At 54.3% G+C, this 25,980-nt stretch overlaps 1 protein-coding gene across 5 annotated transcripts; it reads left to right on the top strand.

Moving 5' to 3' along the window:
- Positions 1-1,953: 1,953 nt before the first annotated feature.
- SLC13A5 (solute carrier family 13 member 5) lies at positions 1,954-25,980 on the top strand. Of its 5 annotated transcripts, none has more exons than XM_041000915.1 (12): positions 1,954-2,055; positions 9,573-9,701; positions 9,960-10,096; positions 10,699-10,835; positions 11,823-11,991; positions 13,269-13,391; positions 17,230-17,445; positions 19,455-19,555; positions 20,717-20,835; positions 21,689-21,850; positions 24,589-24,726; positions 25,849-25,980. In XM_041000915.1, the coding sequence occupies exons 1-12, from the start codon at positions 1,954-1,956 to the stop codon at positions 25,978-25,980; spliced, it is 1,665 nt and encodes a 554-aa protein (XP_040856849.1). The 5 variants fall into 5 exon arrangements, with proteins under 5 accessions (XP_040856849.1, XP_040856847.1, XP_040856850.1 ...); XM_041000913.1 differs by having other exon boundaries at positions 10,648-10,835; XM_041000916.1 differs by lacking the exon at positions 9,573-9,701 and having other exon boundaries at positions 10,648-10,835.

Raw genomic sequence — 25,980 nt, 5'->3', positions numbered from 1 at the left:
GAGAATGAAGAAGTGGGGAAGCCCAGAGTTATACAAATGAGAATTACAACAGAGGAAGATAGAAGAGGCTTGGAGGGGCTTGTGTTACCTGGGACACAAGATAGAGGAAGAGAACCCGAACTTGGTCCATGCTGTGCTGGGGCTTAGGACCTGAGTTGCATCCAGGCTGTGAAAGGCTGGACCTCAGGAACCTGAAAAATCTGTTCCAGGACCCCTGGCCTCATATTTACATAGAACTCAGCACACCCTCCTTGTAATCACCTAGGGGCCAGCTTTGTGGCACATCGGGTTAAGCTACTGGCTGTGACACAGTATCCCATTCAGACGCCAGTTCGAGTCCCGACTACTCCACTTTCCATCCAGCTCCCTGCTAATGTGCCTGAGAAAGCAGCAAGGATGGCCCAAGTGCCCCATACCCTGCACCCACATGGGAGACTCTGAAGAAGTTCCTGGCTTTGGCTTTTGTCTGTTATAGTCATTCAGGGGCATGAATCAGTGGATGGAAGATCTCTCTCTCTCTCTCTCTAACTCTGCCTTTCAAATAAATACATCAAACAAATAACAAATAACAAAGTAACCTCTAGTTGATTTACAACACCCGATTAATGGGTACCCCTTGTTAAACTGTGTTTAGGGAATCACGACAAGGAAAAAAAGGTTTGCACGTGCTGCCTGTAGGGCAACCATTGCAGATCAATGTCAACCCCTAGGTGCCCTTGGCAGGGGCTGGTGCTGGAGTCCACAGACACGGAACCCGAGGCAGGGAGTCATGGAGATGACTGGACTCGGGCGTGCATCGCGCTGGCTGGCAAGCAGCCGAGAGAATGAATGACCCTCAGTCCCAGCCTCTCCCTCTGGAACCCGGCCATCCCGACCTGAGCGGGGCGGGCTGCGGCGGTCTGCAGCGGCTCAATGGAGGCCCCTCCAGGAGGCCTTGAGGGCTGGGGCGTCTGCTGGGGGGCGCTGGAACTGCGGAGCACGGTGGTCTCGCCCCCTCCGGTGCCCCAGGGTTCACTGGGTGATGGAAGCTGTGCCTGGAGTAGGGGGGAACGCCGAGCGGGTAGCCAGGGAGAGGCAAGGGGCGCGGGGCACCCGCACGGCCTTTGAGGCTGTCCCCGCCCCGGGATGAGGAGGGTGTAAGGACTGAGAGGTGAAGAAGAGGGAGGCGGGCCGGTAGGGGGGGGGGGCTCCGGAGCCCAGGATACAGCAGGTGAGGATGCGGGAGGGGAGAGCACGCGGAGTGGGGAGAGGGAATGACAGTTAAGCCGGCTAGGTCGTCCCCAGGATGGCACGCCTCTGCCCCAGGGTAGCCCTGGGGCGCTGAGAGGCCGGGGGTACCCTCCTAGGAGCACTGAGGGGTCAGGGGTACCCTCCCTGGGGTGCTGAGAGGCCAGGGGTACCCTCCCTGAGGCGCTGAGAGGCCGGGGGCACCCTCCTAGGAGCGCTGAGGGGTCAGGGGTACCCTCCCTGGGGCGCTGAGAGGTCAGGGGTACCCTCCTAGGGGCGCTGAGAGGCCAGGGGCACCCTCCCTGAGGCGCTGAGAGGCCAGGGGCACCCTCCTAGGAGCGCTGAGAGTCCAGGGGCACCCTCGTAGGAGCGCTGAGGGGTCAGGGGCACCCTCCTCGGAGCGCTGAGGGGTCAGGGGGTACCCTCCCTGGGGCGCTGAGGGGTCAGGGATACCCTCCTAGGAGCGCTGAGGGGCCAGGGGCACCCTCGAAGCGTCACCGCCGCAGACACCCTCAGCCACCGCCGGGTGGCAGCTCTGGGGGCAGGCGGCCCCACGGACCCCAGGGGTAGCCCCGCCCCGGGGCCCGCGGGGAGGCCGGTCCGTGGGGGGCGGAGTCGTCGCCGCCCCCCACTCCCGGGGGCGGGTGTGGAGTGGGGGGAGTCCGTCCCCTTCTTAAGCCCGCCGAGCCCGAGGCTGCCCCTCACTCGGTCTCTTCCTCCCGCGCGATGGCCTCGGCTCTGAGCTATGTCTCCAAGTTCAAGTCCTTCGTGATCTTGTTCGTCACCCCGCTCCTGCTGCTGCCTCTCATCATTCTGATGCCCGCCAAGGTCAGTTGCGTCTCCGGGCAGCCCCCGAAGAACTGGGGTGCCCTGTGTCCAGGAGCACTGAGCTGGAGCGCACGGATCCCCTGGGCGGGGAGGGCCAGCCTCCCTCAGGGGCCTGCGCGGGCACTCTGGTGCCAGATGTGGGGTTCACAAATCCGGGGTGCAGGAACCGCTCCGGCAAGCACAGAGACTTAGAAGCACAGACCGCAGCCACACAGACTCGCCTGCCCCAGGCTCAGACCTTAGCTAGAATCTCCTCAGAGTGCATCACCAGCGGTCCAGTTCGGGAGCCACCCTCAGTCCCGCAGCAGCCCCCCAAGGCCAGCAGGGTCCCCCTAGACCAGCAGAGAGCTCTGCTGCTGGCCCCCATGTCCTCCACTCCTGTCTCTTCCACTCACCATGGAGATTTGGGTGCTGTAGCAGGCTTCTGTCAGTCGAAGACTTAAAGGAAAAAGCTGTCATCTAACTGGTGCCAAGGCTGCTTTGCCACTCTCCAGGAGCCTTCTAGAGACCTCAGTTTCCTTAACTAGGAGACACATCTCTGTCCAGTTCGGCAACCAACACGCAGAGCCTCCTCTGAGTCCTAACCGTGTCCGAGGCTGCGGGGCAGGCTGAGGTTGGTCTGCTCTGCCCACGACCTGCTGCCTGCTGCGGCTGGGAGGCGGGACACGCTCCCAGAGCTCACGCCTTGGGTGGCACAGCCCTGGGTTGCAAGGAAGCTGCATCCCATGGCCCAGCTGCCTGGTGCTCCTGGGAGGGAAGGAGGGAATGAATGGCCTTGGCCATGGGGTGGGGGCGGAGCTGCACCCTGGCCCAGACTCTAGCCAGCCTGGCAGAGGCCCGAGCCCTTTGAAGCTTTTTGTGGCTGCTGGCTGCTCCTTCCTCGTTCCCCAGCTTCAGTCCCTTTCACTCTCAGCCCAGACAGGAAACCTCCGGCTCCCTCCCCGCCACCATTCCTTGCCTGACAGGTTTAGAGAACAGAGACAGTCTTCTGGGGGAGGTGGGGTGCACTGGGAGGCAGTCCTAGAAGGGGGCGCGGACTGGGACATCAAAACCCCACCTGCACCAGATGCACACCTCCACCATCCATGCATCCCTGCCGGGTCGGTCTGCTCCTCAAGCTCTCTGGACCTCAGTATTCTCATCTGGATAGTGGAGTTAAGCACCTTTGTTCCGAAGGCGTGGGAGGGGGAGGGGAGCTCTGGGGTGGGCTCTGCACGGTACCTGGGGGCACCACAGCCAGCAGGTGAAACTGTGGCAGCTCTTCAGTTGCTGCTCCAACGGCAAGCAGCCGTGTTTCTCTGTGGAAAGAGCTTTGGGGGCTGTTTGCATCCGTGGAAGGCTAAACTTTGGATTTCAGTCCTGCAGGCAGGGAACGATGTCCTGTGGAGACTTTATAGTTAGTGTGGTTGGTCTTCCTGCGCCTGGATAGTGCCTCAGGGCCTCAGGGTGCCCCTGCCACACACCCCAAGTTGCAGGGGTCCCAGCGTAGACTCACCTGTTCATGCGTGTGCTGCTAACCTACCCTGGGGGACACCAACCAGGGGCTGCCTTCCAGCGCCTCATTCAGCCTGGGCTGTGGGGCCTCTGCCAGTGCCTGGTCCCCCTCCTCCTGCCTGTCTGCTCCTCTCCCCGCCACCTCACTGCCCTCCTGGCCTCCTCTCGTCTCTACTTTCTCTACTCATATTCTGGATCCTTTCTTTTTAAAAATGTAACTAGAAAAAAAATAAGCAGATTATAATTTTTTAAATAAAATTGTCCAATTTTTATACAAGTTTGCAAAGTATAAAGTAAAACTGAAATTCAAATCTCATGATTTAAAATATCATGAAGGGCATCTTTGCAAAAAAAAAAAAAAAAAGCCACCGATCTCTCTGTGTCTCTCCACACACACAGTACAGATTTCCCTACATTTTCTCATTGAGCAATGCGGTAGGGATGTCCCTATTGGTTAATATAATCATGCCACTTGGTGACATTTTAGCCAGTGCTTGAGAGCACATATGCAACAGTGATATTCCCTTCAGGTACCTTTGGGACCTGGTGGTCATTGCAGCTCGGGAGAGGTCACCCTGTAAGGGCCACACCATGAGGACCGCTCCTGATGTATTTCTTAGCACATGTGCCTCTGATGAAGCAAGGCCTGGCTGTAACTGCACAGACACAGGGAACCATGGCCTGTCCCGTCGAGCACGGGCTCCTGCAGGTATGTTCCCAGAGCCTCTGATCTGCTAGGGTTCCATGCTGGATCCCTTCATCGGCTTTTCCCTTCAGCCTGTCTCTCTATCTAGTCACTGTAGTTGGGCACCAAAAGCAGTTCCTTCTTTTTTCCCCAGTCATCTCCCTCATCCCAGACTTGGTTAACATCTCCCTTCCCATTCAGCCCCTCACTGTTCAACCTTGAGGTCATGCTGCGTCGGGGAGGGGCATTGGCTGGTGTGAATGACTCAGGGATGAGAGCGTGTGGACCTCCTGACTGTGGGCCGGAGGCGAGGTGGACCGGTGGGTCTCCTGTGTCCCCTCCCCGTCTCTGATGGCTGCGTGGCTTCTTGGAGGACTGGCTGTGAGCACACAGGCCACCTCCCGCTTCGGCCTCTAAATTGAGACAGTCAGGCTAGGTGCCGTGGTTTAGTGGTCGCTTGGCACATCCACATACTGTTATGGGAGTACCTGGTTTAGTCTCAGCTCCTCTGCTTTCTCTCCAGCTTCCTGCTGATCCACCTAAGAGGCAGCAAATGAAGGCTTAAGTATTTGGGTCACTGCCGCGCCTGCGGTAAATCCAGACGGAGTTTGGACTTGTGGCATGAGCATTTTGGCAGTGAATAAGCAGATGAAAGATCACTGTATCTCTGTCTCCTCTCACTCTCTCTCAAATACAAAGTGAAAAATAAATTTAGGGCCTGGCATGATAGCCTAGCAGCTAAAAATCCTCGCCTTGCACACACTGGGATCCCATATGGGTGCTGGCTCTAATCCCAGTAGCCCCACTTCCCATCCAGCTCCCTGCCTGTGGCCTGGGAATGCAGTGGAGACCCGCGTGGGAGACCTGGATGAAGCTCCTGGCTGCTGGCTTTGGATCGGCTCAGCTCTGGCCATTGCGGTCACCTGGGGGAGTCAGTCAGTAGACAGAAGATCTTCCTCTCTGTCTCTCCTCCTCTCTGTATATCTGACTTTCCAATAAAAATCAATAAATCTTTAAAAAATAAATTTAGACAGCAGCAAATGACTGAAGACTTTCTGTGCTACCCATTAAGAGTGGACACTGTACATCCTCAGTCTAGCAAACAGGACACAAAGCAAGGGGTGGGAAGAGTCAAGGTGGAGAGCAACACCAATGTAGCAGTTTAATCAATGGCATTGAGGTAATGTTAATTTGTCAGTTACAGAGGCGTCATTTATCAACTGCATTGTTTACAGTGGCTGTCACGTGACTTTCAGATAGTATTTTCTCTACCACAGCACCCTCTTTTTATTATTAATTATTTTTATTTTTAATTTTTACATAGTTGATTAGGGTGATAAGGGTGAAAGGCTGCAGGCAGGTGGGTGAGATCACCATTTCCACATTCTTTTTTTCCTCCCTGTATCTGGGAGAAGCGGGGAGACAAGGAGAGAATCCACACCCAGCCTCCCAAATGCCACAGCACCCTCTTTTTTAAAGATTGATTTGTTTTTATTGCACAGTCAGATTTAAAGAAAGGAGGAGAGACAGACATGAAGATCTTCCATCCATTAATTCACTCCCCAAGCAGCTGCAATGGCTGGAGATGAGCCAATCTGAAGTCAGGAGCCAGGAGCCTCTTCCCTGGTCTCCCATGCAGGTGCAGGGTCCCAAGGTTTTGAGCCATCTTCTACTGCTTTCCCCAGGCCACAAGCAGGGAGCTAAATGGGAAGTGGGGCCACCAGGATAAAAACCAGCGCCCTATGGGATCTCGACATGTTCAAGGTGAGAACTTTAGCTGCTAGGCCACCGCGCAGGGCCCCATAGCACCCTCTTAAAGCCTGACCTTGAAGGGCATCCCTCCCCCAACCTGTTTCTATGGGACACTCCCAGAGCAGCTGGTGACTGATGAAGGCCAGGGAAGGGGTGACAGGAGTGGACAGTGCCCGGATGTGTGTGTGTGTGAGTATGTGTTTGTGTGCCTGTGCGCACGTATATGCACGCTAGCGTGAAAGTCTGCCTTAGAAGCCACACGTGGTAGATGATATGCCTGCAGGTAGTCGTGGAGTGAGCATGCCCAGCAGCCCAACGTGAGGCAGAAGCTCCCAGGGGTGCTGAGAGGACAGAGCCAGGGTTCAGGGGAAGGGTAGAGGGTGGAGAAACACACAATGGCCTGGCACAAAGTCTGTTGTCGTGGGTCACACCAAATGAATTGATTGTAAATGCCTCTCTTTGGGATGTTGAATGGTGCAACCCGAGGATGGTGAGGTGCGACAGAAGTGTATGCGGGTGTATGGACGGATTTGAGTCTCTCTTCCCGTGATCTGAGTTAGTTAGACAGACAGCAGAGGGGGACCTGAGCTCCCTGCTTTCATCCTCGGCGGATGGATCTGCACTTCAGGCAGCCGAGGAGATATGGGAGGAGAGCCTCTTCTGACACCTGCTGCTCTCACAGTGCTTTATTTAGAATAAGCACCAAGCAAGGGGCCACATCCCAAGACTCCTTCCATTCTTGCCCCTTACCCCAGCAGGGCAGCTCTGGCACAACCTGCAGACATTTTTGTTGAAACCACTGGAAAGAGTGCCACTGCATCTCTTGGGCAGAGGCCAAGGAGAGTGGTAAAGCTTCTGCAGGGCACAGAATGGTCAGATCCTCCCAGCAGGAATGCCTCGCCCCAAAGTGCCCCCGTGGCCAGGTTGGCAAACCCAGTCGGAGACACAAGGGAGGTATCCTGGGTTGTTCAAGGGCAGTAGGCGTGGACGTGGTTTTTATAACACCTGTGAGCTCAATGAGGCACTTCGGAGTTCGGTTGAATGCTTCATGGTGATCTGCAGGGATGGGGTGGGGAGAGCCTCATTTTTAGTGGTGCCATCACAGCCCGATTTGGGGCAACACAGTTAGCACTTGCTGAGCCTGTCCTGGGGATTGGGACTTTGCTGGGAGCAAACCTCAGATGTCATTTGTGCTCTCAGATTGTGTGCCATTTGGTGGCATGGAAGGAAAGGAAGCAAAGGAAACCATGACAATCCAGGGTGCCAATTTGCTGGGGTCCTGGTTTGGAAGGGGGGTGCATAGGACAGAGTGTTATAGAGGTGGGGGAGAGAGTCAGGATTGGCATCCAAGAGTGATGCTGAGCTGAAGTCCCTGCTCCAGACAAGGGAGAAAGTTAGACAACGGGGCTGGGAGAGGGAGGAACAGTGTCAGCTTCGAGACTCAGTGCTGTGGGACAGCTGGAACCTGGGATAGGAGATGGGGCTGGGTGAGTCAGCAGGCCTGAGCCATTGCAGGGTCTTGGAAGTTTTCCTAAGGCATTTGGGTTCTGTCTTGAAGGCAACAGGAGGCTTTTAAACCAGAGGGATGATGTGACCAGATTGGCAACAACGAAGAGGGGGCATGGTGCAGGTGGTGGGCAAGGAATGGACAGATCACACCAGTGTGGCAATACAGGCAAAGGGTACACACAGCCTGAGCAGGGGCAGCAACTGAAGTATGGTCCAGACACGAAATAATAATGTGTGAAGTCAAAGTGCTGGTTTGAATTCAGTAGGCAGTTCTAGAATGCAGCAACACTTCCTTCCATGAAATGGAGTAAGCATTCCTCCCCCAGGACTGAGCTCAAGAACTCGGTTTTTATAGACAGAGAAGGGCACAAAAGAGCAGGCAGGAGCTACCAAGAGGTGATGGGTCATTTTAGAGTCACTTTCTTTGCAAGGCTGGGACAGAGACAGAGAACCGTAGAAAATGGAGAGGAGGGTTTGCATCACTTACCGTTTGGAAGGATTAAAGCAGGAAGCTCACCAGGTCCCTTGCAGCTGGCCTGTGGGAAGGCAGCTGGCGTCTCCCTCCAGCTGTCTCCGATGCTCAGATGAGAAGTTTGTTTGGGTTTTATGCCAGAGAACCTCAGTGTGTGTGACCCTGTATCGATTTCTTTCTTTTCTTTTTTTTTAGAGTTATTTATTTTTTTAATTTAAAAGATAGATTTAAGAGAAGAAGAAAGAGCTCTTCTGTCTGCTGATTCACTTCCAAAATGGCCTCAACAGCCAAAGCTAGGAACTTCTTTTGAGTCTCTCATCTAGATATGGGGTCCCAAGGCCTTGGACCATCCTCCACTGCCTTCCCAGGCACATTAGCAAGGAGCTGGATCAGAAATGGAGCAATTGGTACTCAAACCAGCATGCACCACATGCAGAGGCTTAACCTACTACACCATGGTGCTGGCCTCTTCATTTTTATGTCCAGTGTGGCCTGTTAGGGCCCAGAACAGGAGCCTGGTCTACCACGTTGGCCTCCCATCAACTTCATTGCAGAGGACAGCGGTGAGAGTGGGGCTGAGAACAGGGACAAAAAACGTCAGGCTTTGACATAGCTGCAGGAGGATGGGATGAAGCAGAGGGCAAAGTCTGGCCAAGTCACCCGGATGAAACCTGAAACATGAAGGGAGGAGTTAGTACTCCCCATGAAAACTGGAGGACGAGGTGGGAAAGTTACTGACCCCAAGTCCTGCAGTTAGCACTTGCATCAAACCACAAGAGCCAGTGGCCAAGTGGTTGGCGCATGTGGACAGAGGACCCAGGTCACATGTGGGGGAAGTCAAGCTAGGAACTTGGCCATGAGAGGAATGCCCACAAAAGCACCAAGCTCCAACAATTGTAACCAGCGAGGACCCAAACCACGGGAACGGCCAGTGGTTGCCAACAATCTGGATGAGCAGGTGGGACAGGCACATGTCTGGCAGCAGGGACAGTGGGAGCTGAACCTTTAAGAAAGGAATCAGGAGGGGCCGCTGTGGTGGCATAGTGGGCCAGTCACCCACCTGTAAACACTGGTATGCCAAGTGGGTGCTGGTTCAACACCCAGCTCCTCCACTTTGAATCCAGCTCCCTACTTATGGCCTGGGAAAGCAACAGAAGATGGTTCAAGTTCTTGGGCCCTTGCACCCATGTAGATAGGAAACCTGGAAGAGAGATGGACGTTCTCTCTCTCTAATAAAATAAATCTGAAAGAAAGAGAGAGGAAGAAAGGAAGAGAAAAAGAAAGGAATCGGGACTGGGAATTTGAAGAAGTGCTTCTAAACACCTCTCCAGGAGCCCCTGTGGTGGTTCTAGAAACCCCCTGTGGGTCTCCCTTATGGGTATTAGGGGCACAGGCACTTGGGCTATCTCTGGCCATGGGGTTGCAGTCTTGAGGACAGACGGGAATCCATGTCTCTGTGCGGAGCCAGAGTGACTGTGCTTCTCTGGGCCCAGGCCCAACATTCCCTCTGGCTGTCCCCTCTGGCCGTCCCCACCATTGCCACTGCCCCCTCCCTGCTGTGGGGTGGAGCGGCAGCCTGCCATGGCCTCACGACTGTATCTTCAGTTTGTCAGGTGTGCCTATGTCATCATCCTCATGGCTGTCTACTGGTGCACTGAAGTCATCCCTCTGGCCGTCACTGCCCTCTTGCCAGTCTTACTCTTCCCACTCTTGCAGATTCTGGACTCCAAGCAGGTGCGTAGCTTTGGGACGGGATTGGGGGTGGGAGGAGCGGTCCCCTCATGGACTCCTTCCCTGCAGCCCTCTCAGAGCTGACTAGGCCCAGGGGTGGCCAGAGGAACCATGTTAGTGGCAACTCTCTAGTGTAGAGTCTCGCACCTGCAGCCCCACTCCCAAGTCGGCCTCTGGTCAGTCTCCGGGAAATACCGGTGGCCTCAAGCTCCAGCAGCGTGTGGGCCAGGAGACAACTCTGACAGGGCTGTCACCATCCAGGTGTGCGTGCAGTACATGAAGGACACCAACATGCTCTTCCTGGGTGGCCTGATCGCAGCTGTGGCCGTGGAACGCTGGAACCTTCACAAGAGGATTGCCCTGCGCACGCTCCTCTTGGTGGGGGCCAAGCCTGCACAGTAATTATCCCTTCTCTCTCTTGCCACGTAGTTGGGGAGGTTGGGGAGAGAGGCGTGGCACAGACCCAGCTTAGCCAGGGCTGGGCCCTTGCATAGGTGTTGGTCACTGGGTAAGTCACCCTTTCTTGAGCCTCCTCCTGGCTATTCTCCCCCTGCAGGCTGCTCAGCTGGGAAGAAGCAGGAGAGGGGTGAAAGATGACCTGCTGGGAATGAGCGGGGGCTGGGGCAGCCTGCACACTTCCCAGGTTATTGCAAGGCACACTCCATATTGAGTTGCCCTACCTTGAAGTTACATGGGGAACTCCTGAGGACCCCGGCTGGGCCCAAGGTGACCCCAGGAGCTAGCAGAGAGCATCAGTAATGTTTATGGAGAGGGATGAAAGGGAGACGAAGGAGGGCAGCGAGGAAGCCACACAGACTATACTCTTCCCTCCACCCCCTGCCAGGGGAATGCCCAATTTGGGACTGGCTCCAGCACCTTTGCATGCCCTTGGGGAAGGCCAGGGTGGGCTAGGACATCCTCTGGCTTCCCTCCCACCCATCCCCTGCAGGCTGATGCTGGGTTTCATGGGCGTCACAGCCTTCCTGTCCATGTGGATCAGCAACACAGCCACCACGGCCATGATGGTGCCCATCGTGGAAGCCATGCTGCAGCAGATGGAAGCCACAAGCTCAGCCACTGAGGGCAACCTGGGGGCCCTGGAGCTGGCAGAGAAGGGCAAGGCCAGCGAGCTGCCAGGTGAGCCCTGGATCCAGCCCAGCAGCGGCCGTCCCCTGTGCTGCCAAATGTGTTGGCTGCCTCCTTTTCCCTCCTTGCCTCCTGAATTCCTCCTATCAACATACACAGAGGACCATGCTTAGGAAATGCTGTCGTCATGGGTTTTAGAAATGTGAGGCTTACATAGAAGGCAGGTGCTTCAACAGCACTTAGAATGCTGCATTTCCTACGGTACCTCTCACGAGGTCCAGCCATGGGTTCATACCAATCACAGATATCAGTAAGTGCTCATTGGAGGATGCCTTCGGGTAGCTTTTGAGCATCTGCTGGATGTCCTCACATCCTCAAGCAAGGCCTCTCTGACTCCTTGAGCAGGAAATCCACCCGCCTCACTACCACCATCACTGCTTCTTGGCTCCTGCTGCTCTTGGCATTGGCCTTGGCTTCTTTGCTAGATACCAAGCTCGGGGGAACATAACACAGCACCTGCTGTTCTCTTCGCCAGTTTCCCATCCATCCTCAGCTCCAGGGAAACTCAAGGTCCACAGCTTGCTAGCTGCCTGAGTCAGACACTGAGCCAGCTCCTGAGGCCTCAGGGGCTGAACCAGGCACTCTTGCCTGCGGGGGCTGGGAACCTAACTGGGCCACTCCATCAAATCATGTGCCCTGGGGGAAGCTTTGGGAGAGCTGCCAGGCAGGTTGACAAGCTCAGAAAAGGGAGAGAACTTGTTGGGAGGGAAGAGATAATCCCAGACCACAGCAAGGAGGTGGGGAAGTGTGCTGAATTCAGAAGAAACAGCCTCAGGGCAGCCACGGAGGGGAGAGGGTGTCTGGGGGTAGACAGGCAGGGTCTCCATGCCTTTAGCTGGAGGCTGAGGAGTATGTGGAAGGATCCAATGAGGTTGGGAAGCGACTGTTCTTTCCAGGACCTGGGGCTGGGATGCCTCCTCTCCTGCCTCTTAGCCCTACCCAGACTAACTTGGTTAACATCAGTTGTCCCCACTCCAGGGAACCAAGTGTTATTCGAAGGCCCTGCCGTGAAATCAAAAGCGGACCGCAACAGGAAGAACATGAGCAAGGCCATGACCCTGAGTGTGTGCTATGCGGCCAGCATCGGGGGCACCGCCACTTTGACGGGCACGGGCCCCAACGTGGTGCTGGCGGGACAGATGCACGAGTGAGTCACTGGGCCTCCCGCCCTGCCACCTGGGGACTGGGAACATCTGTCCACATCTTCCTCCTCTTCAGCAGGACTCTGGGAGCCTGGCAGAAAGGGAAGAAGTCCTCCACCCCGAGCCCCTGCCTCCACTGGAGGGCCACAGAGGGAAGGATCCATCCCAGATTGCTCTATGCCCTGGGGTGACACTCACTTTTTCTCCCCTAGGCTCAGAGGGGAGCTGAAGTCATGGTTGAGGGTGGGGTGGCAGTGCAGTCATCCTTGGTTAGAACCCACACAAAATGGCATGACTGGAGGACTATCCCTCCCTGGGCCCCTACCCACGGTTGTCAATGGTAAGGGGCCAAGATGCTGGAGGTTGACTCAGTATAAAGGTTTGAGTCTGGCCACCTGGTGCCTCAGTGTCTCCTGTGTAGTCCCACGTCCCTCCACGAGGCCCCAGATAGACCACAAAGAGAACTGGGAGTTCTCCAAAGGACACAGGCTGTGGGGACGCCCATGTCTGCGGCTGGCCTCGTGCTGGGTGGAGCCGGGCTCACCGAAGTTGGGTGGGGAAGTCTGGGCCCTGCCTAGTGGGAGCAGGGTTGGGGTGGGGAGGTAGGCTCAGGGTCTGGCATGTGGTGCAAGAAATGAGCAGGAACCAAAGTCACAGGGCGCCCATAGCAGCTTGCAAAAGGCTGGGTGGGAAGAGACCGTCCTAGAACCCTGCCCCGCCAAACTTGAGGTTCAACCACCAGGTTGTTTCAATCCTGAGGGTGTTGTTCTGTAATGATATCCTTAGGGTTCTCCCTGAGTTCCTTTGGGGAAAACAGTCTGTCTGGGCTGACTCTAGAAGATTCTATGTCTGCTTTGGGGTTGGTCGAGCAGGCTGGGGCCAGGCATCGGGATTAAGCTTGGGAGGTGGGACTGGGGCTGAAGTAATTCTCTCCCACCAAGGAAGCATCTTCTGGTCTCACCTGGAAAGCTTTTAAGGTTTATCTTACCAAAGAAGTTCTAATTTTGTAGAGACCAATCGAATGAGGGTCCTGAGGCATCTCTGGGACCCTGCAGGGTCTAATCCGGCTGAACGAAGGAATGGGAGGTATTTCTGCAGTGTTAATCCTGCACCTTGTGGTATTCTGGGTCTTGCTGGGTGATGGACGGGAGTGGCTGGCCCCTGAGATGGACCCCGTGTCAGGGTGTCTCTGCAGTCACACTTCTGTCCACACTCCCCCGACCCAAAAACACGCCAGCGATAGTGTCCACATTGAGGTGGGGGCCAATGTTTGTTCTTTCAGATTATTTCCTGACAGTAAAGACCTCGTGAACTTCGGGTCTTGGTTTGGATTTGCTTTCCCCAACATGCTCATCATGCTGCTGTTGGCTTGGCTGTGGCTCCAGTGTGTCTTCATGAAATTCAAGTAAGTGGCAGCGCCCAGCAGGCTGGTCCAGGCCAGCCATGCCCTTGCCAAGGAACTGCACTCTCCACTGGGAAATCTACCAAGTTCTTGGGGTCTGGCCCTGACCGGCCACCTGCCCCTCCTGAGCCCCTCACCCCAAGGTGCTCCCTGTGCCTTTGCTTCCACTCTCCCCTCCTCCTGCACTGCCATTTCCTGCCACCTGATCTGCCCAGCTGTCGAGTCCTCAAGGCCAGTTCAAATCTTCTTCCTGAGCTACACCTGCCTGACTTGCCTCCATCTGCACTGCACCATGGAGGAACCCCTTGGTTCCTGCATTCCAGCTACCCTGCCCCCTGTGCCCAGCATGGCTCCCATCTAGGAGAAAGGGCAGGTGCATCATCACTGGGGGGAGGTGTCAGGATTAAAGACAAGATTGTCCCTCTGCCCAAATCAGCACCACTGGGTCCACGAGGCCAGGTCACAGCAAACCTCACGTGAATGCCCAGATCTACCCAAAAACCCTGACCTTTACAGAACACCTGCCAGTGTTCCCAGCACCAGGTCCTGGAAAGGTCACTGTCCAGTTCCCAGCACACTGGCAAGTTCCCCCAGAGTTAGCCGGGTCAGCTGCCAGACTTTGGGCAGAAGCCATGCCACATTGTTGACTTGATAAAGACTCAACTACTTCTGTGCCATAAGGGTGGTTCTGCCCAACCCTGAAATGGTAAGGAGCAAATCCCAGGTGCTGTGTGTCTCCATCCCTGGTGGAAAGAGGGGGACGAGGCACTCCGAAAAGTAGAATTAAAAGAGGAGTTTATAAGCAAGTGACTTCATGGGGCAGAATGGGGCATTTCTCTAGGATTTCTTCTAGAGGACAAACTCTTTTGAATGCTGCTGGTAAGAAGTTGCTACTCAGGTTCAAAACTGCCATAATCATGACCTTGATGTTGCTGGGCATCGCTCACCCCCATCCACCCAGAGTTTAGGCCCCACACGGAGGGGAGGATCTCCCCATTGCTTGCCTGCACAGTGTGCTTCTGACACCAACACCCTTCGCCCTGATCCTCAAATCCATGCCAGGACCAGAGTACTGCTTACTGTCTTGTGTATGTCCAGCAAACCTGTCGGGAGATGGCCCCCAGCACCTGCTCCAGGCGGGCAGCCGTGACTCCTCCCAGAGCAGTAGAGATCACCCCGGCTGGCATTTACTGAGTGGTTATTATTGCCAGACACTGTTCTAAGCTGTCTGTGTCAAGGAGCTGAATCAGTCCTTACCACAGCCCCTGATGCAGGCACTTTTTGTCTTAGTCCCAATTCATAGGGGCTGAGTGAGGGGTAAGGCTGAGTGGCCCCACACTGGGTCATGTCCCATAGAAGTAGTGAGGCTGAGACTGAAGCCCAAACGGTTTGGCCCCAGAGCCTGTGCCCTCAGCCCAGGACAGGCAGCACATCCCCTCTGGGAGAGGCCGTGGGTTGTTGCCTTGGACTGTGTGGAAGTGTGCACATGATCACCTTTAGGAACATTGATTGTGCCCTGGGGTGGGGTTGGGGTGCTCCTCAATTTCTAAGACCCATCAAGCAAAAGTAAGAAACTGACCTGGCACCAAGAGTACAGGGAGATTTCTCAGCCTCCCGTCTGCAGTGGAGATGGACACCAGGCCTCTCAGAACTCAGCAGCAAGAACCTGAAGCAGCAGTGGTGTCCCCAGCCTGGAATGGTCTCCAACAGCTCCCTGTGCCTGCCAGGGGGTCTGAACAGTGAGACCCTTCCAGAGTCAGTATGTGATGGGAGTGGGTGCAGGCAGGCCCCATGTCCAATTCCAACATGCCAAAGTGCAGTGGGGCTCCTGGATAGCCTTGCTTCAGTTCTAGATCTGGAAGACAGAGGACACCTTTGTACACTCTGAATGGTGGGTCAGGGCTCTGGCCCAGGCCACGACCTGCCACAGCCTGCCATGGCCTCTAGACACCTGAGGCCAGGACACCTGTGTTAGCTTCTACAGAGCAATGTCAAGGTCTTGCTGAGCCTGTGGGCAGCTCCCTAGACTGCAGCCAGTCACAGCGGCCACAGGACCACCCAGAGCCACTAGAGCTATTGCCTGTGGCTTGTACTCCATGGTCCCAGCCAGGCTCACCCCCTTGAAACAGGGGCCAGGGTTCTTCCACCCACTGCCATCACGAGTGGATTCCAGGAGCCTTGCCCCTCTTCTTGGCTCTGAATCAGATTCCGTTCAGGGTCAGCCTAGTGTATCCTGGTGAAAGTCATTCTCCTGCTAAAGGACACCGGGATGCCCACAGGTCGACTGGACCCATTGGCCTGCATCTCGGGCAGCCCGGCAGTCAGCAGGTGAAAACTGATCTTGATGAGCTTGAGCCCACTGAGAGAGGGCTGGATGGCATGATTGCAGGAGACAGGGCAGCAGTACTAGTTGGCTGTGTATTTGAGGTATCCTTAGAGATGACAGCAACTGAACGAGGGACACGTGTCCAGCACCAGACAGGAGCCTGGGCTCCTTGTTACCTATCCCTTGCTGGGCAGCTCCTAGAAACTTGAGATCCTAGTCTATTCTCTAGGGCAATAGCTGACAGTAAGTAGTGTTGGGATGAGCCAGTGAAGGCAGAGACCTCTCTCATGCCCAAAGGGTCATCCATACACACCCCAGCATCAGGGTGCTGGCTGGATGTACAGTAGAGTCCAAAGGCTGCCCCTTTGTCCAGCACAGAGATAGTGGCCAACTGAGAAGACCTGAGACCCCACCAGTGCCACTTCCTTTGCTGACCCCTGGTCACTGCAGGAGGCTGTGTCTTAATGTCGTTCAGTGCCCTGGGCCATGTCTAATTATGGTGTGGTGGCTCGTGCCAGAACTGGCTTCAGGACTCCGCAACTCTGCCAACAACCCCTGCTTTCTACGAGTCTTGAGTCAGGGACTTGGAAGGACTATAACGCCTCCAGACCGCTGCTGGCAGGAGTACATGAGTGGGATCCTCCAGAACATCCCAGGGTCTGCATCCCCACCAATGGTCTTTCTCTCCCCCTTCCCCTGGCTGAGTTGTCCCCTACATTTCCTCTTTCTGCCCCTCATACCCATACTATTCTAGGGGAGTCCTACAGGGCACCCTGATGTACCCATCCAATTATAGGTTCCAGGTGAACTTCTTTCTTGCATCAGCCATGCCTGCTAATGATCCCAGGGTCTCTTACATTCCAGCTTCCATCCAGGCACACAAGGATCTAGCTTGTCCCTGCCTGGTCCTGTCTTCTGAATCCCGTCTTGGCTCCCCATGCCCTCCCAGCACCAGCCAAGACAGCTACAGGCTGCGGTGGGAAGCTGAAGACTCATGGAGTGCATGGGCAGCCCTGGTCTCTACCACAAGTGGTCCCAATAGTGGACTGTGACTATGGAACAGCCAGTCTCCAGGTGCCACGGCACCTGCCAGGGCTCCCTTGCCAGGGATGTTTCTGCAAATTGGCCTCCTCCCCCTCCCCTGTTCTGCTCAGCCCCTCAGCCTCCTGGCTCCACTGACCCAGGGGATCCAACTGAGACCAGTCATCACATTAATCCATCTTAGAACTCCTCTGGGGACACCCCTGTCCAGTGCTGAGGGTTCTCCTAGGTTGTGCCTAGGCATTCAAAACTCCACCTCTCAGCCAACTTCTTCGCATCTGTCCCATTCCCGGCAGGCAGGTGAGAGAGACAAGGAGGGGAGGTTCTGTTGCAGGTTCTGTTGCAGGTGGGAGGCAGTGCCCTGTGTCTGTGCTTAGGCAATACTTGAGCCTGTCCCACTGGCACCTCCAGAGCTCGCCAGCTGGCCCGCCGGCCTGCCTGCCTGACATTCTCTCATCTTTGCATTTTTTCTAGTTTTAGGAAATCGCTGGGCTGCGGGCTGGAGAGGAAGACGAGCGAGAATGCAGCCGTTAAGGTGCTACAGGAGGAATACCAGAAGCTGGGGCCCTGCTCCTTCGCTGAAGTCAATGTTCTCGTGTGCTTCATGTTGCTCGTCGTCCTGTGGTTCTCCCGAGATCCCGGCTTTATGCCTGGCTGGGTGTCACTCGCGTGGGTGGAAGGGGAGACCAAGTAAGTGGTTGGTTCTGCCCAGCCCCCAGTTTGGGATGCTGGTGCCTGAGAGACATGTTGCAGCGCGAGGTACCCAAGCTGGACTGCTCTTTCATCTGGGCGCTGGGTATCTAAAAGCTTACTGCTGCATTTGTGGTTCACTTTCTGCCTGAACAATCATCATGATAAAACCCCCAGATGTGTCCTTGAAGCCCACTGCCCTCTCCCTATAAACTGAGTGACAAATGCGCCGGCAGAGACAGGTGATTAAATCGTGAGAAAAATATGCTAGGCTAGGAGGAGAAAGGAGGATTCCAGAGTTTGGTTTCGTTCTTTCTTCTTCTTTTTCAAATTATTTATTTATGGGGAAAGACAGAATTACAGAAAGAGATAGAGAGGGTGCACTTCCCAGATGGCCACAATGGCCAAGGCTGAACCAGGAGCCTGGAACTCCATCAGCGTCTTGCACGCAGGTGGCAAGGACTCAGGCGTTTGAGCTGTCTTCTGCTACTTCTTCCAGGCACATTAGCAGGAAGCTGAATCAGAAGCGAAGCTGCTGCTAATAAAACCACAGGTATCGTGGCACCACAGGCAACAGCTAAGCTTGCTGCACCACAATGCCAGCCCTTCTATCTTTCTTTGGATTCGGGCAAGTCCCTCCCAAGACACACATCTCAAGTTTTAGAAGCTTCTTAGACACGTTTGGGAAAAACTGAGTGTGTTTAGTTTCTCTCTTGGCTTTGAGGTGGTATGTCCTGGAAAAGACAGGAGTGAGGCTGGGTGTTGTAGCTCAGTCAGTTGCCTGTGACACTGGTATCCAATAGGGGTGTTGGTCTGAGTTCCAGCTGCTCCACTTCTAGTCCAGCTCCCTGCTAATGTGCCTGGGAAAGCAGCAGAGGACAACCCACGTGCCTGAACCTCTGCCAGTCATGTGGGAGACCCAGACGGAATTCTAGGTTCCTGGCTTCACTCTGGCTCATTTTTTTTTTTTAAGAAAATCCCCTGATTTGTTTTTCAAATTTTTTAAAAATTTATTTCTTTATTTTTAAAAATGTATTTATTATCTTTATTGGAAGGACAGATTTACAAAGAGAAGGAGAGACAAAGATCTTCCATCTGCTGGTTCATTCCCCACGTAGCTGCAATGGCCAGAGCCAGGAGCCAATCCAAAGCCAGGAGCCTGGAGCTTCTTCTGGGTACAGCGTCCCAAGGCTTTAGGCCATACTCGACTGCTTTCCCAGGCAACAAGCAAGGAACTGGAATGGAAGTAGAGCAGCTGGGACATGAAGCAGCACCCATGTGGATCCAAGCACTTACGAGGCGAGGATTTAGCATCTAGAGCATCACACTGGGCCCTAATTATTTATTTGGAAGAGTTATCAGAAAGAAAGAGACAGAGACATAGAGAGATCTCCTGTCTGCCGGTTCACTCCTCAAATGCTGCAACATTGGACGCTGGGCTTCTCTGAATAGCCAAGAGCTCCTTTGGGGTTTTCCATCTGGGTGTCGGGTCCCAAGGACTTGAACCATGCTCTACTGCTTTCCCAGGGCATTAGAAATGGAGCACCCAGGACTAGAACCTGTGCTCATATGGGATTTCAGCATCAGAGGTAGCAGCCCTGTCTGATACGCAACAATAATGGGCCCAATTTTTTAAGACAGTAGCAATGGGTAGGGAAAAGGCCGCTGTTGCTGGCTGTTCCATCCTGATGGTCTGTGTGGTTCACCCCAAAGTCACCTACCCCAGTGAGCTTGGCCTCCCAGCGAATCTGGTTAAGAGGAGGTCACCCCAGAAGCAAGCCAGCTCCTTGGGGTCACCGGTGGTGGTGACCAAGCTTGTGGGTGTCTTGGTTCCCAGCCCGACCTCTGTCTCCCACACAATCCTGTTGGGAGCTTGGGGTGGCTCTGGCTTGCCTACCAGGCTGAGCCTGTTTCTGCCCTAGGGGTGTTTGGCTGGAGCTATCCAAGCACAGATCTGGTGATTGATAGCTGGGCTGGGCTTCAACCATCTGCTCTTCCTGACCCCCCAGGTATGCTTCTGACGCCACTGTGGCCATCTTTGTGGCCATCCTGCTCTTCATTATGCCTTCCCAGAAGCCCAAGTTCAACTTCTGCAGTCAGACAGAGGAAGGTAAGCAGTGCTCCTGTCCTGGGGTGGAGATCCTGGCACCAAGGAGCTCCTCCATGGGCTTCCTAGGATCCCAAATCCCATTCCATTGTAGAGGCCCGGCTGCCTTACAAAAGTCCAGGGATGGGTGGAAGGGATCCGTGATTTTCCAGCTGCTAGCCAAGCTATTCAGTGCAAAAATTTCTTCTTTTCCAACACTTGAAATCTTATTCATATTCAAGCAGCAACAGGATGTGTTCCAGGTTCCCTAGAATGCCTCCAGCATCTTTCTGGTTGTTTTCTCTGTCCTTCCCATCTTTGTGAATATGCACATGCCTATGGCTGCAATCAAAACACGTGCACGCAGCGTGAATCCACTCTCTCAGGTTCTTGGGTGTTTGGAATTCCCTCGAGGGCTATGGTCTCCAGGTTTATTTTCTCTAAGAATGGCATTGTGTTGCCGGGAGGGACCCTTTGGAATCTGTCATTACTAGAAGTTCATGTTTTCTCCTGCAGAGTGTTTCTCTAGAGAGAAGAGGTGTTTCTGGGTGTTTCAATGCTGGGGTAAAAGGATATCAATGTCTTAATGGCTCTTAGAAATGTGTGGCCAAATGGCTTTGCCAAAAGGCCGTCTGGGTTTCACAGCGCTGGCAGCAGTATGTGCAGTGGGGTCACAGTCACGGCGCAGGTGGTTGTCTTGTTTCTTTTCTTTTTAAAATTTATTTATTTTTATTGGAAAGTCAGATATACAGAGATGACGAGAGACAGAGGGGAAGATCTTCTGTCCGATGGTTCACTCCCCAAGTGACCCGCAACGGCCGGAGCTGAGCTGATCTGAGCTCTTCCGGGTCTCTCATGTGGGTGCAGGATTCCAAGGCTTTGGGCTGTCCTCCACTGCTTTTCCAGGCTACAAGCAGGGATCTGGATGGGAAGCAGGGCACTGGGACATGAACCGGTACCCACATAGGATCCTCGGCATGCAAGGCAAGGACTTTAGCTGCTAGACTGCCACACCGGACCTGCGTATGGCTACCTTTCAAGGCAAAACTGGCAAAACTGGCACCCCCATGAACCTCGTGCATTTTCTGGTCCCTTGATGCCAGCTGTCTTGTTATTTTCTAACGCTGTGCTGTTGTGTGTGTGTATATATGTGTGGGGGTTTGTGTGTCTGTTTTTTCTTCTCAGAAAGAAAAATGCCATTCTATCCACCCCCGTTGCTGAACTGGAAGGTGGCCCAGGAGAAAGTGCCCTGGGGAATTGTGCTGCTACTGGGGGGCGGGTTTGCTGTGGCCAAAGGATGCGAGGTAACTCCCCCTTCCCTCACTGCCCAGGACCCCCTTCCTCCACCGAGAGGGTGCCCTGAGATGGGCCTCACTCCTCAACCTCACCTGTCCGCAACCTCTGGCCTTGTGCGTCTCCGTATCTGCCTCTTTCACCTCACCGCACACTCTTCCAGCTCAGGCATTGCATGCTCATCTAGAAAACCTGCATCCCGAAATGCAATCATGCAGGGAGCCACCCCACCCTTATATTCTTTCTACTCCTGGCCCCGAAGACACCAGGGTCTCTAGCTTTCCTGCCAACTTTGTTCCTGCTCAGCTGCTGATGTTTCTTCTGTTCTTAGGAAATGAGCATTTCCCCCTCCAAGGTCTGTCCTGGGCCTCCTCTCATAGCTCTGCCAGCTCTTCTCTGCCCAAAGCCCCCAAGCTGAGTCCCCAGTTTCAAACACAAATCACTCTCCTGGGCTTCCAGCACTGTGGAGGACTGAAAAGAGGGGGATCAGGAATTTGAGGGGGTGATTTATGGGATGAAGGAGACAGAGACCCCAGCAGGATGACTCCCAGTCATCCAGGTCGGACAGCAGGTGGGCGGTGAGTCCACCCTCAGACTGGGGAGCAAATGGAGGAGAAGCAGATTAAAGGACAGAAGGAAGGAGTTCGAGTTGCGGGGGGAACAGAGTCTGACATGCCCTTGAGATATTTGGGCAGAAATTTCTAGAAGGCAGAGTATGTTTAAATCTAGACAGTGCACCAGCAGGGCTGGAAATGTGGAATTAGGGGGCAGCAGAGGGACAATCGGGATTAGACCTATAATAATAGGTCCCAGAGGAGCCACAGTTAGGAGCCCACAGGTGACTGCCCTCCCAATGCTCCCCAGGCCTCGGGGCTGTCCGAGTGGATGGGGAAACAGATGGAACCCCTGAGCATGGTGCCCCCCGCAGCCATCACTTTGATCCTGTCCTTGCTCGTCGCGGTGTTCACCGAGTGCACCAGCAACGTGGCCACGGCCACCTTGTTCCTGCCCATCTTCGCCTCGATGGTAAGGGGCCCTGCGGCTGCTGGGTGGGGGCTTGGGCACTGTCTCCCAGGAAGTTGTCAGACTGTGACCCTGTGCCAGGTCCTCCGAGAGAGGGCGAGATTGGCGGCTAGAGACTAAGTGAGCATTGGGTCTGGTCTCAGCTCCAAACCAGACTGCTGTGTCCTAGATGAGCCTGGCCTTGTGGTCCTCACTGCTGGGTTGACTCCTCTTCATACCCTCCCCTGTGCTGACTAAGGCACCAGACATGGACCTGGGGCTTCGTTTCATAAATCAAAAGGCATTCTTTTTCCAGCTGGGGACTTTGGCTAGGAAAGGGGTCTGGGACAGTGGTCGATGTATATGCAGAGTAGGGAGACACTGCCAGCTGGGACCTCCTCCACCACCCGTTCCACCAGGGAGAGGTGTTGGGAGAAGCCCAGCTTAGAGATGACCAGGAGGTAGGAGGGCATACTAAGAAGATGGAGCAGCCCAGGTTAGGAAAGCAGGGTTCTTGGCTAAGAAGCCCTGGGAGCCTTGCTGAGGCCAGGGAGGCAGCTGGCTGGGGAAGAGGGTCTCATGTCTGGTTCTGCAGCACATGCGTGTTAGGGCTGGGAAGAGAAGCCGGCAGAGCGTACAGGGGAATCCGCTGCCATCTTTCCTCATGCTTCCTTCAGTCACTGACTATACCCACAGTCTCTACCCGCAGGCTTGGACTCAGAAAACCTGACTTCCCCGGACGTGTCCCTTGAGTTCTTAACTCCTAGGAGTGTGCGAGCTGAGGGCTATGAAAAGCCAGCCCCGGGGCCTGCAGAGGGGAGTGTGGGTGGGGCCGTTGTTATTCTGGACCTGGGAGAGACTCACACAGGACCTTGAACATGGAGTTGAAGTTGGTAAATTTCCATTCGGATGTCCATGTGTATAAAAAGCAAAGCTAAGTGGTTTCTCCTTCCATTCCAAGCAAAGATGAAAAGTGTTAAAAATAGCAGGGTGGCTGTCTCCTCCTTGCCTGTGCGGCTCAGACAGGTGCCAAGGAGGACTGAGGGGAGCGGAGGGGCATGTTGGCTGTGGTCAGTGCTGGTCACATGTCCTCTCCCATAACCAAGGCCCCGGCTTGGTTATCTCCAAGCCTAGGCACGGATGTCCAGGCCCCTGTGAGACATATGTAAGCTCTTGGAAAACAAGCTTTTCTAAAGCCAGCAGGCCCCCAGTAAGGTTCCCCAGAGCTGCCTCAGTGGCCCTTGCACCCACAAGTTGGAAGCTAAACGGGTGATCATCCAACAGGGTCACTGAGCACCATGGTCCTCAGACACCAGGGTGGTACCCAGAGCCAGGAGAAAGGAGGTAGGTGGGGTGTCAGGAAAGAGCAGAGTGCCCAAATGGGACCCACCCAGTGAAACCTTTCCGGCACTTTCAGCCAACAGGAACCTTAGCCATAGACCTGCTCCTGCCATGTCTTAGAAAATAGGCAGAGGTGGGCCCAGCATGATAGCATAGTGGTTAAAAGTCCTCACCTTGAACGTGCTGGGATCCCATATGGGCACTGATTCTAATTCTGGCAGCTCCACTTCCCATCCAGATCCTTGCTTGTGGCCTGAGAAAGCAGTCAAGGATGGCCCAAAGCCTTGGGACGCTGCCCCTGTGTGGGAAGCGGCTCCTGGCTTCGGATTGGCTCATCTCCAGCCGTTGTGGCCACTTGGGGAGTGAACCATCAGATGGAAGATCTTCCTCTCTGTCACTCCTCCTCTCTGTACATCTGTCTTTCCAATATAAATAAATAAATCTTAAAAAAAGAAAGAAAGCAAATAGGCAGAGGTGCCTACAGACATACCTGAGGAAACTTCCAGAAGTTCCTGGAAAATGGAATTAGGCATTTAGCTAGTTGTGAAGGAAGCTTGGAATCCATGTGTTCATGCACTCTTCAAAAAGTCTATGAAAAATGCCCACTATGAAACCACATGGGCAGAGTTCAGAATTTTCACACCAACACAATCTTATCTTTTAATTCCATTTCCATAAACTTTTTGAAGTCCCCTTATTGTAATATATGGCACAGAATTATCATGCAAACATGCCCACAATCACAGGGGATGAGCTACATAAATGGTCGTATATTCATGTAAAATGCTCTTGGGTCATTAAAAAAAATCACAGTTTTAGAGTATAAAATTCATAAAATGGGAACCCATGGGTTCATAGTGGTTTTGTGTGTGTGTGTGTGTGTGATTTATATGTTTATTTGAAAAGCAGAGTGAAAATGAGAGAGAGAGAGACCTTCTGTTCACTGGTTCACTGCCAAAATGGCCACAGTAGCCAGGACTGGGCCAAGCCAAAGCCAGGAAGCCAAAGTTTCATCTGTGGATCTCCAATACGGGTGGTAGGAAGCCAAGTTCTCAGGCCATCCTCTCTTGCCTTCCCAGGCACCTTAGCAGGAAGCTAGGGACTAGGTGATGGGAAGGCACAGTGTCTGCCTCCTGGGCTGTCTATGGCAGGACAGACTGACACACAGTAGGAGTCAAGGACATATATGATGAACGCATGGAGGGGGTCAGAAAGGCCAGCGGGAACTGTGGGCTCTGAGCTCAGCCTGCGGTGTTCCATGGCATTGGTGGCCGGAGATGTGGGACCATGTAAAGGCCCTCATAGGACTGGGGCCTGGAGGTGGGACTTAGCTGTTGCCTTAAGGGACTGTGTCACTGAGTGGCAGCCTGGGTCACCGTGAGTCACAACACTGTGTGTGTGTGTGTTTTTTTTTTCCCCAGTCTCGCTCTATTGGCCTCAACCCGCTGTATGTCATGCTCCCCTGTACTCTGAGCGCCTCCTTCGCCTTCATGCTGCCCGTGGCCACTCCACCCAACTCCATCGTGTTTGCCTACGGACACCTCAAGGTTTCTGACATGGTAACTCAGCTGCATTCATGTCATCTGATCAGAGGGTGGTGCTGTTGTGATAAGAGGTGCCTCATGGATGGGTGGGGCATGAGTTTCAAGAGGGTACTCCATGGTTCTAGAATGAGCTGGAACATACCAGACCCATGCTCATGGCTTATGTCTGTAATAGGGCCCTTTGTTCCTTCTTGAAATGATCTCAGATGTCGTAGGCTGTCGTGTTCTCTGGGGGAAGTTGTAAGTGCCTCCCACCTGAGCAAAGCTCTGTGGGTACCATGGAAAGACTTACTGAGCACTTGGCAGGGATGGGGACAGGGACCCTCATGGCCAAGAACAGACTTCATGGTGGAACCAGAGCCAGTGAGGACAGGGGCTCAGATGGGGGGGAGGTGCAAATGATGACAATCCAAGAGATTTGTTGGGATGTCCCAAGCCCTAGAAGCTGCGATGGGGAGAAATCATGCCCGGGGCATATGCAATGCCTTGGCAACCAATGTGGGCAAAGGAAAAGCTCTTCGTGCCAGTTTGGTTTGATCACCCCCAATGGCACTAGGGTGGAGGAGGGGTGAGTGTGAGAGCCCGGAAACTCCAGAAGGAAGTCCCTGACTTTGGAACCAGCCAGATAACTGCTGTCCCAAAGCCTCTTGTAGCTGTTGCAGCAGTTTTACACAGAGGGGTGAACCCCAGAAACAGGGGGCTGGAACCCTGAGTCCAGTCCCCTGAAACATATCTGCAGGAAGGTCTGACAGCAGCAGTTTGGGCACATCAGAGAGTGGCAGCCCAGGGTTGGCCACTGGTTCCCTAAGCGGCCTTGGCTGTTGCCGTCCAGCACTTCCCTGGGGTCAGTTCCCAAATGCAAAATAGGTGCTGAGTACCTCTCCAGCCTGCCTCCTCCCCTTCTGGAGCATCAAGAACACTTAACGGACTTGTGGCTTTACCTAGGACCGCGACAGGGGGTGCCCCGTAAAGCAGCTCCCCTGGCAAGAGAACTGACCCCTGTGACCCATCTACGCGTGTATGTCAGACCTCTGCAACACATCTGCATGTGTTCTGACAGACCCCCACATCCCATCTGTGCATTTTTTGACAGCCCAGCCAACTCAGCTGAGTCTGACCCCGTTTTCTTTCTTCCAGATGAAAGCAGGATTCGTGATGAACGTGATCGGAGTCTTTTGTGTGTTTTTAGCGGTAAACACGTGGGGACGGATCCTCTTTGATTTGGATCGGTTTCCTGACTGGGCTAACGTGACCCACATCAAGACTTAG

Source organism: Ochotona curzoniae, unplaced genomic scaffold (genome assembly GCF_017591425.1).
Source record: "Ochotona curzoniae isolate NIBS_2020 unplaced genomic scaffold, NIBS_Ocur_1.0 scaffold_2453, whole genome shotgun sequence".
In the NCBI taxonomy this organism is placed as follows: Eukaryota; Metazoa; Chordata; class Mammalia; order Lagomorpha; family Ochotonidae; genus Ochotona; species Ochotona curzoniae.
The sequence above is the reverse complement of the archived record's forward strand: the minus strand, read 5'-3'. Positions and strand labels throughout refer to the sequence as shown.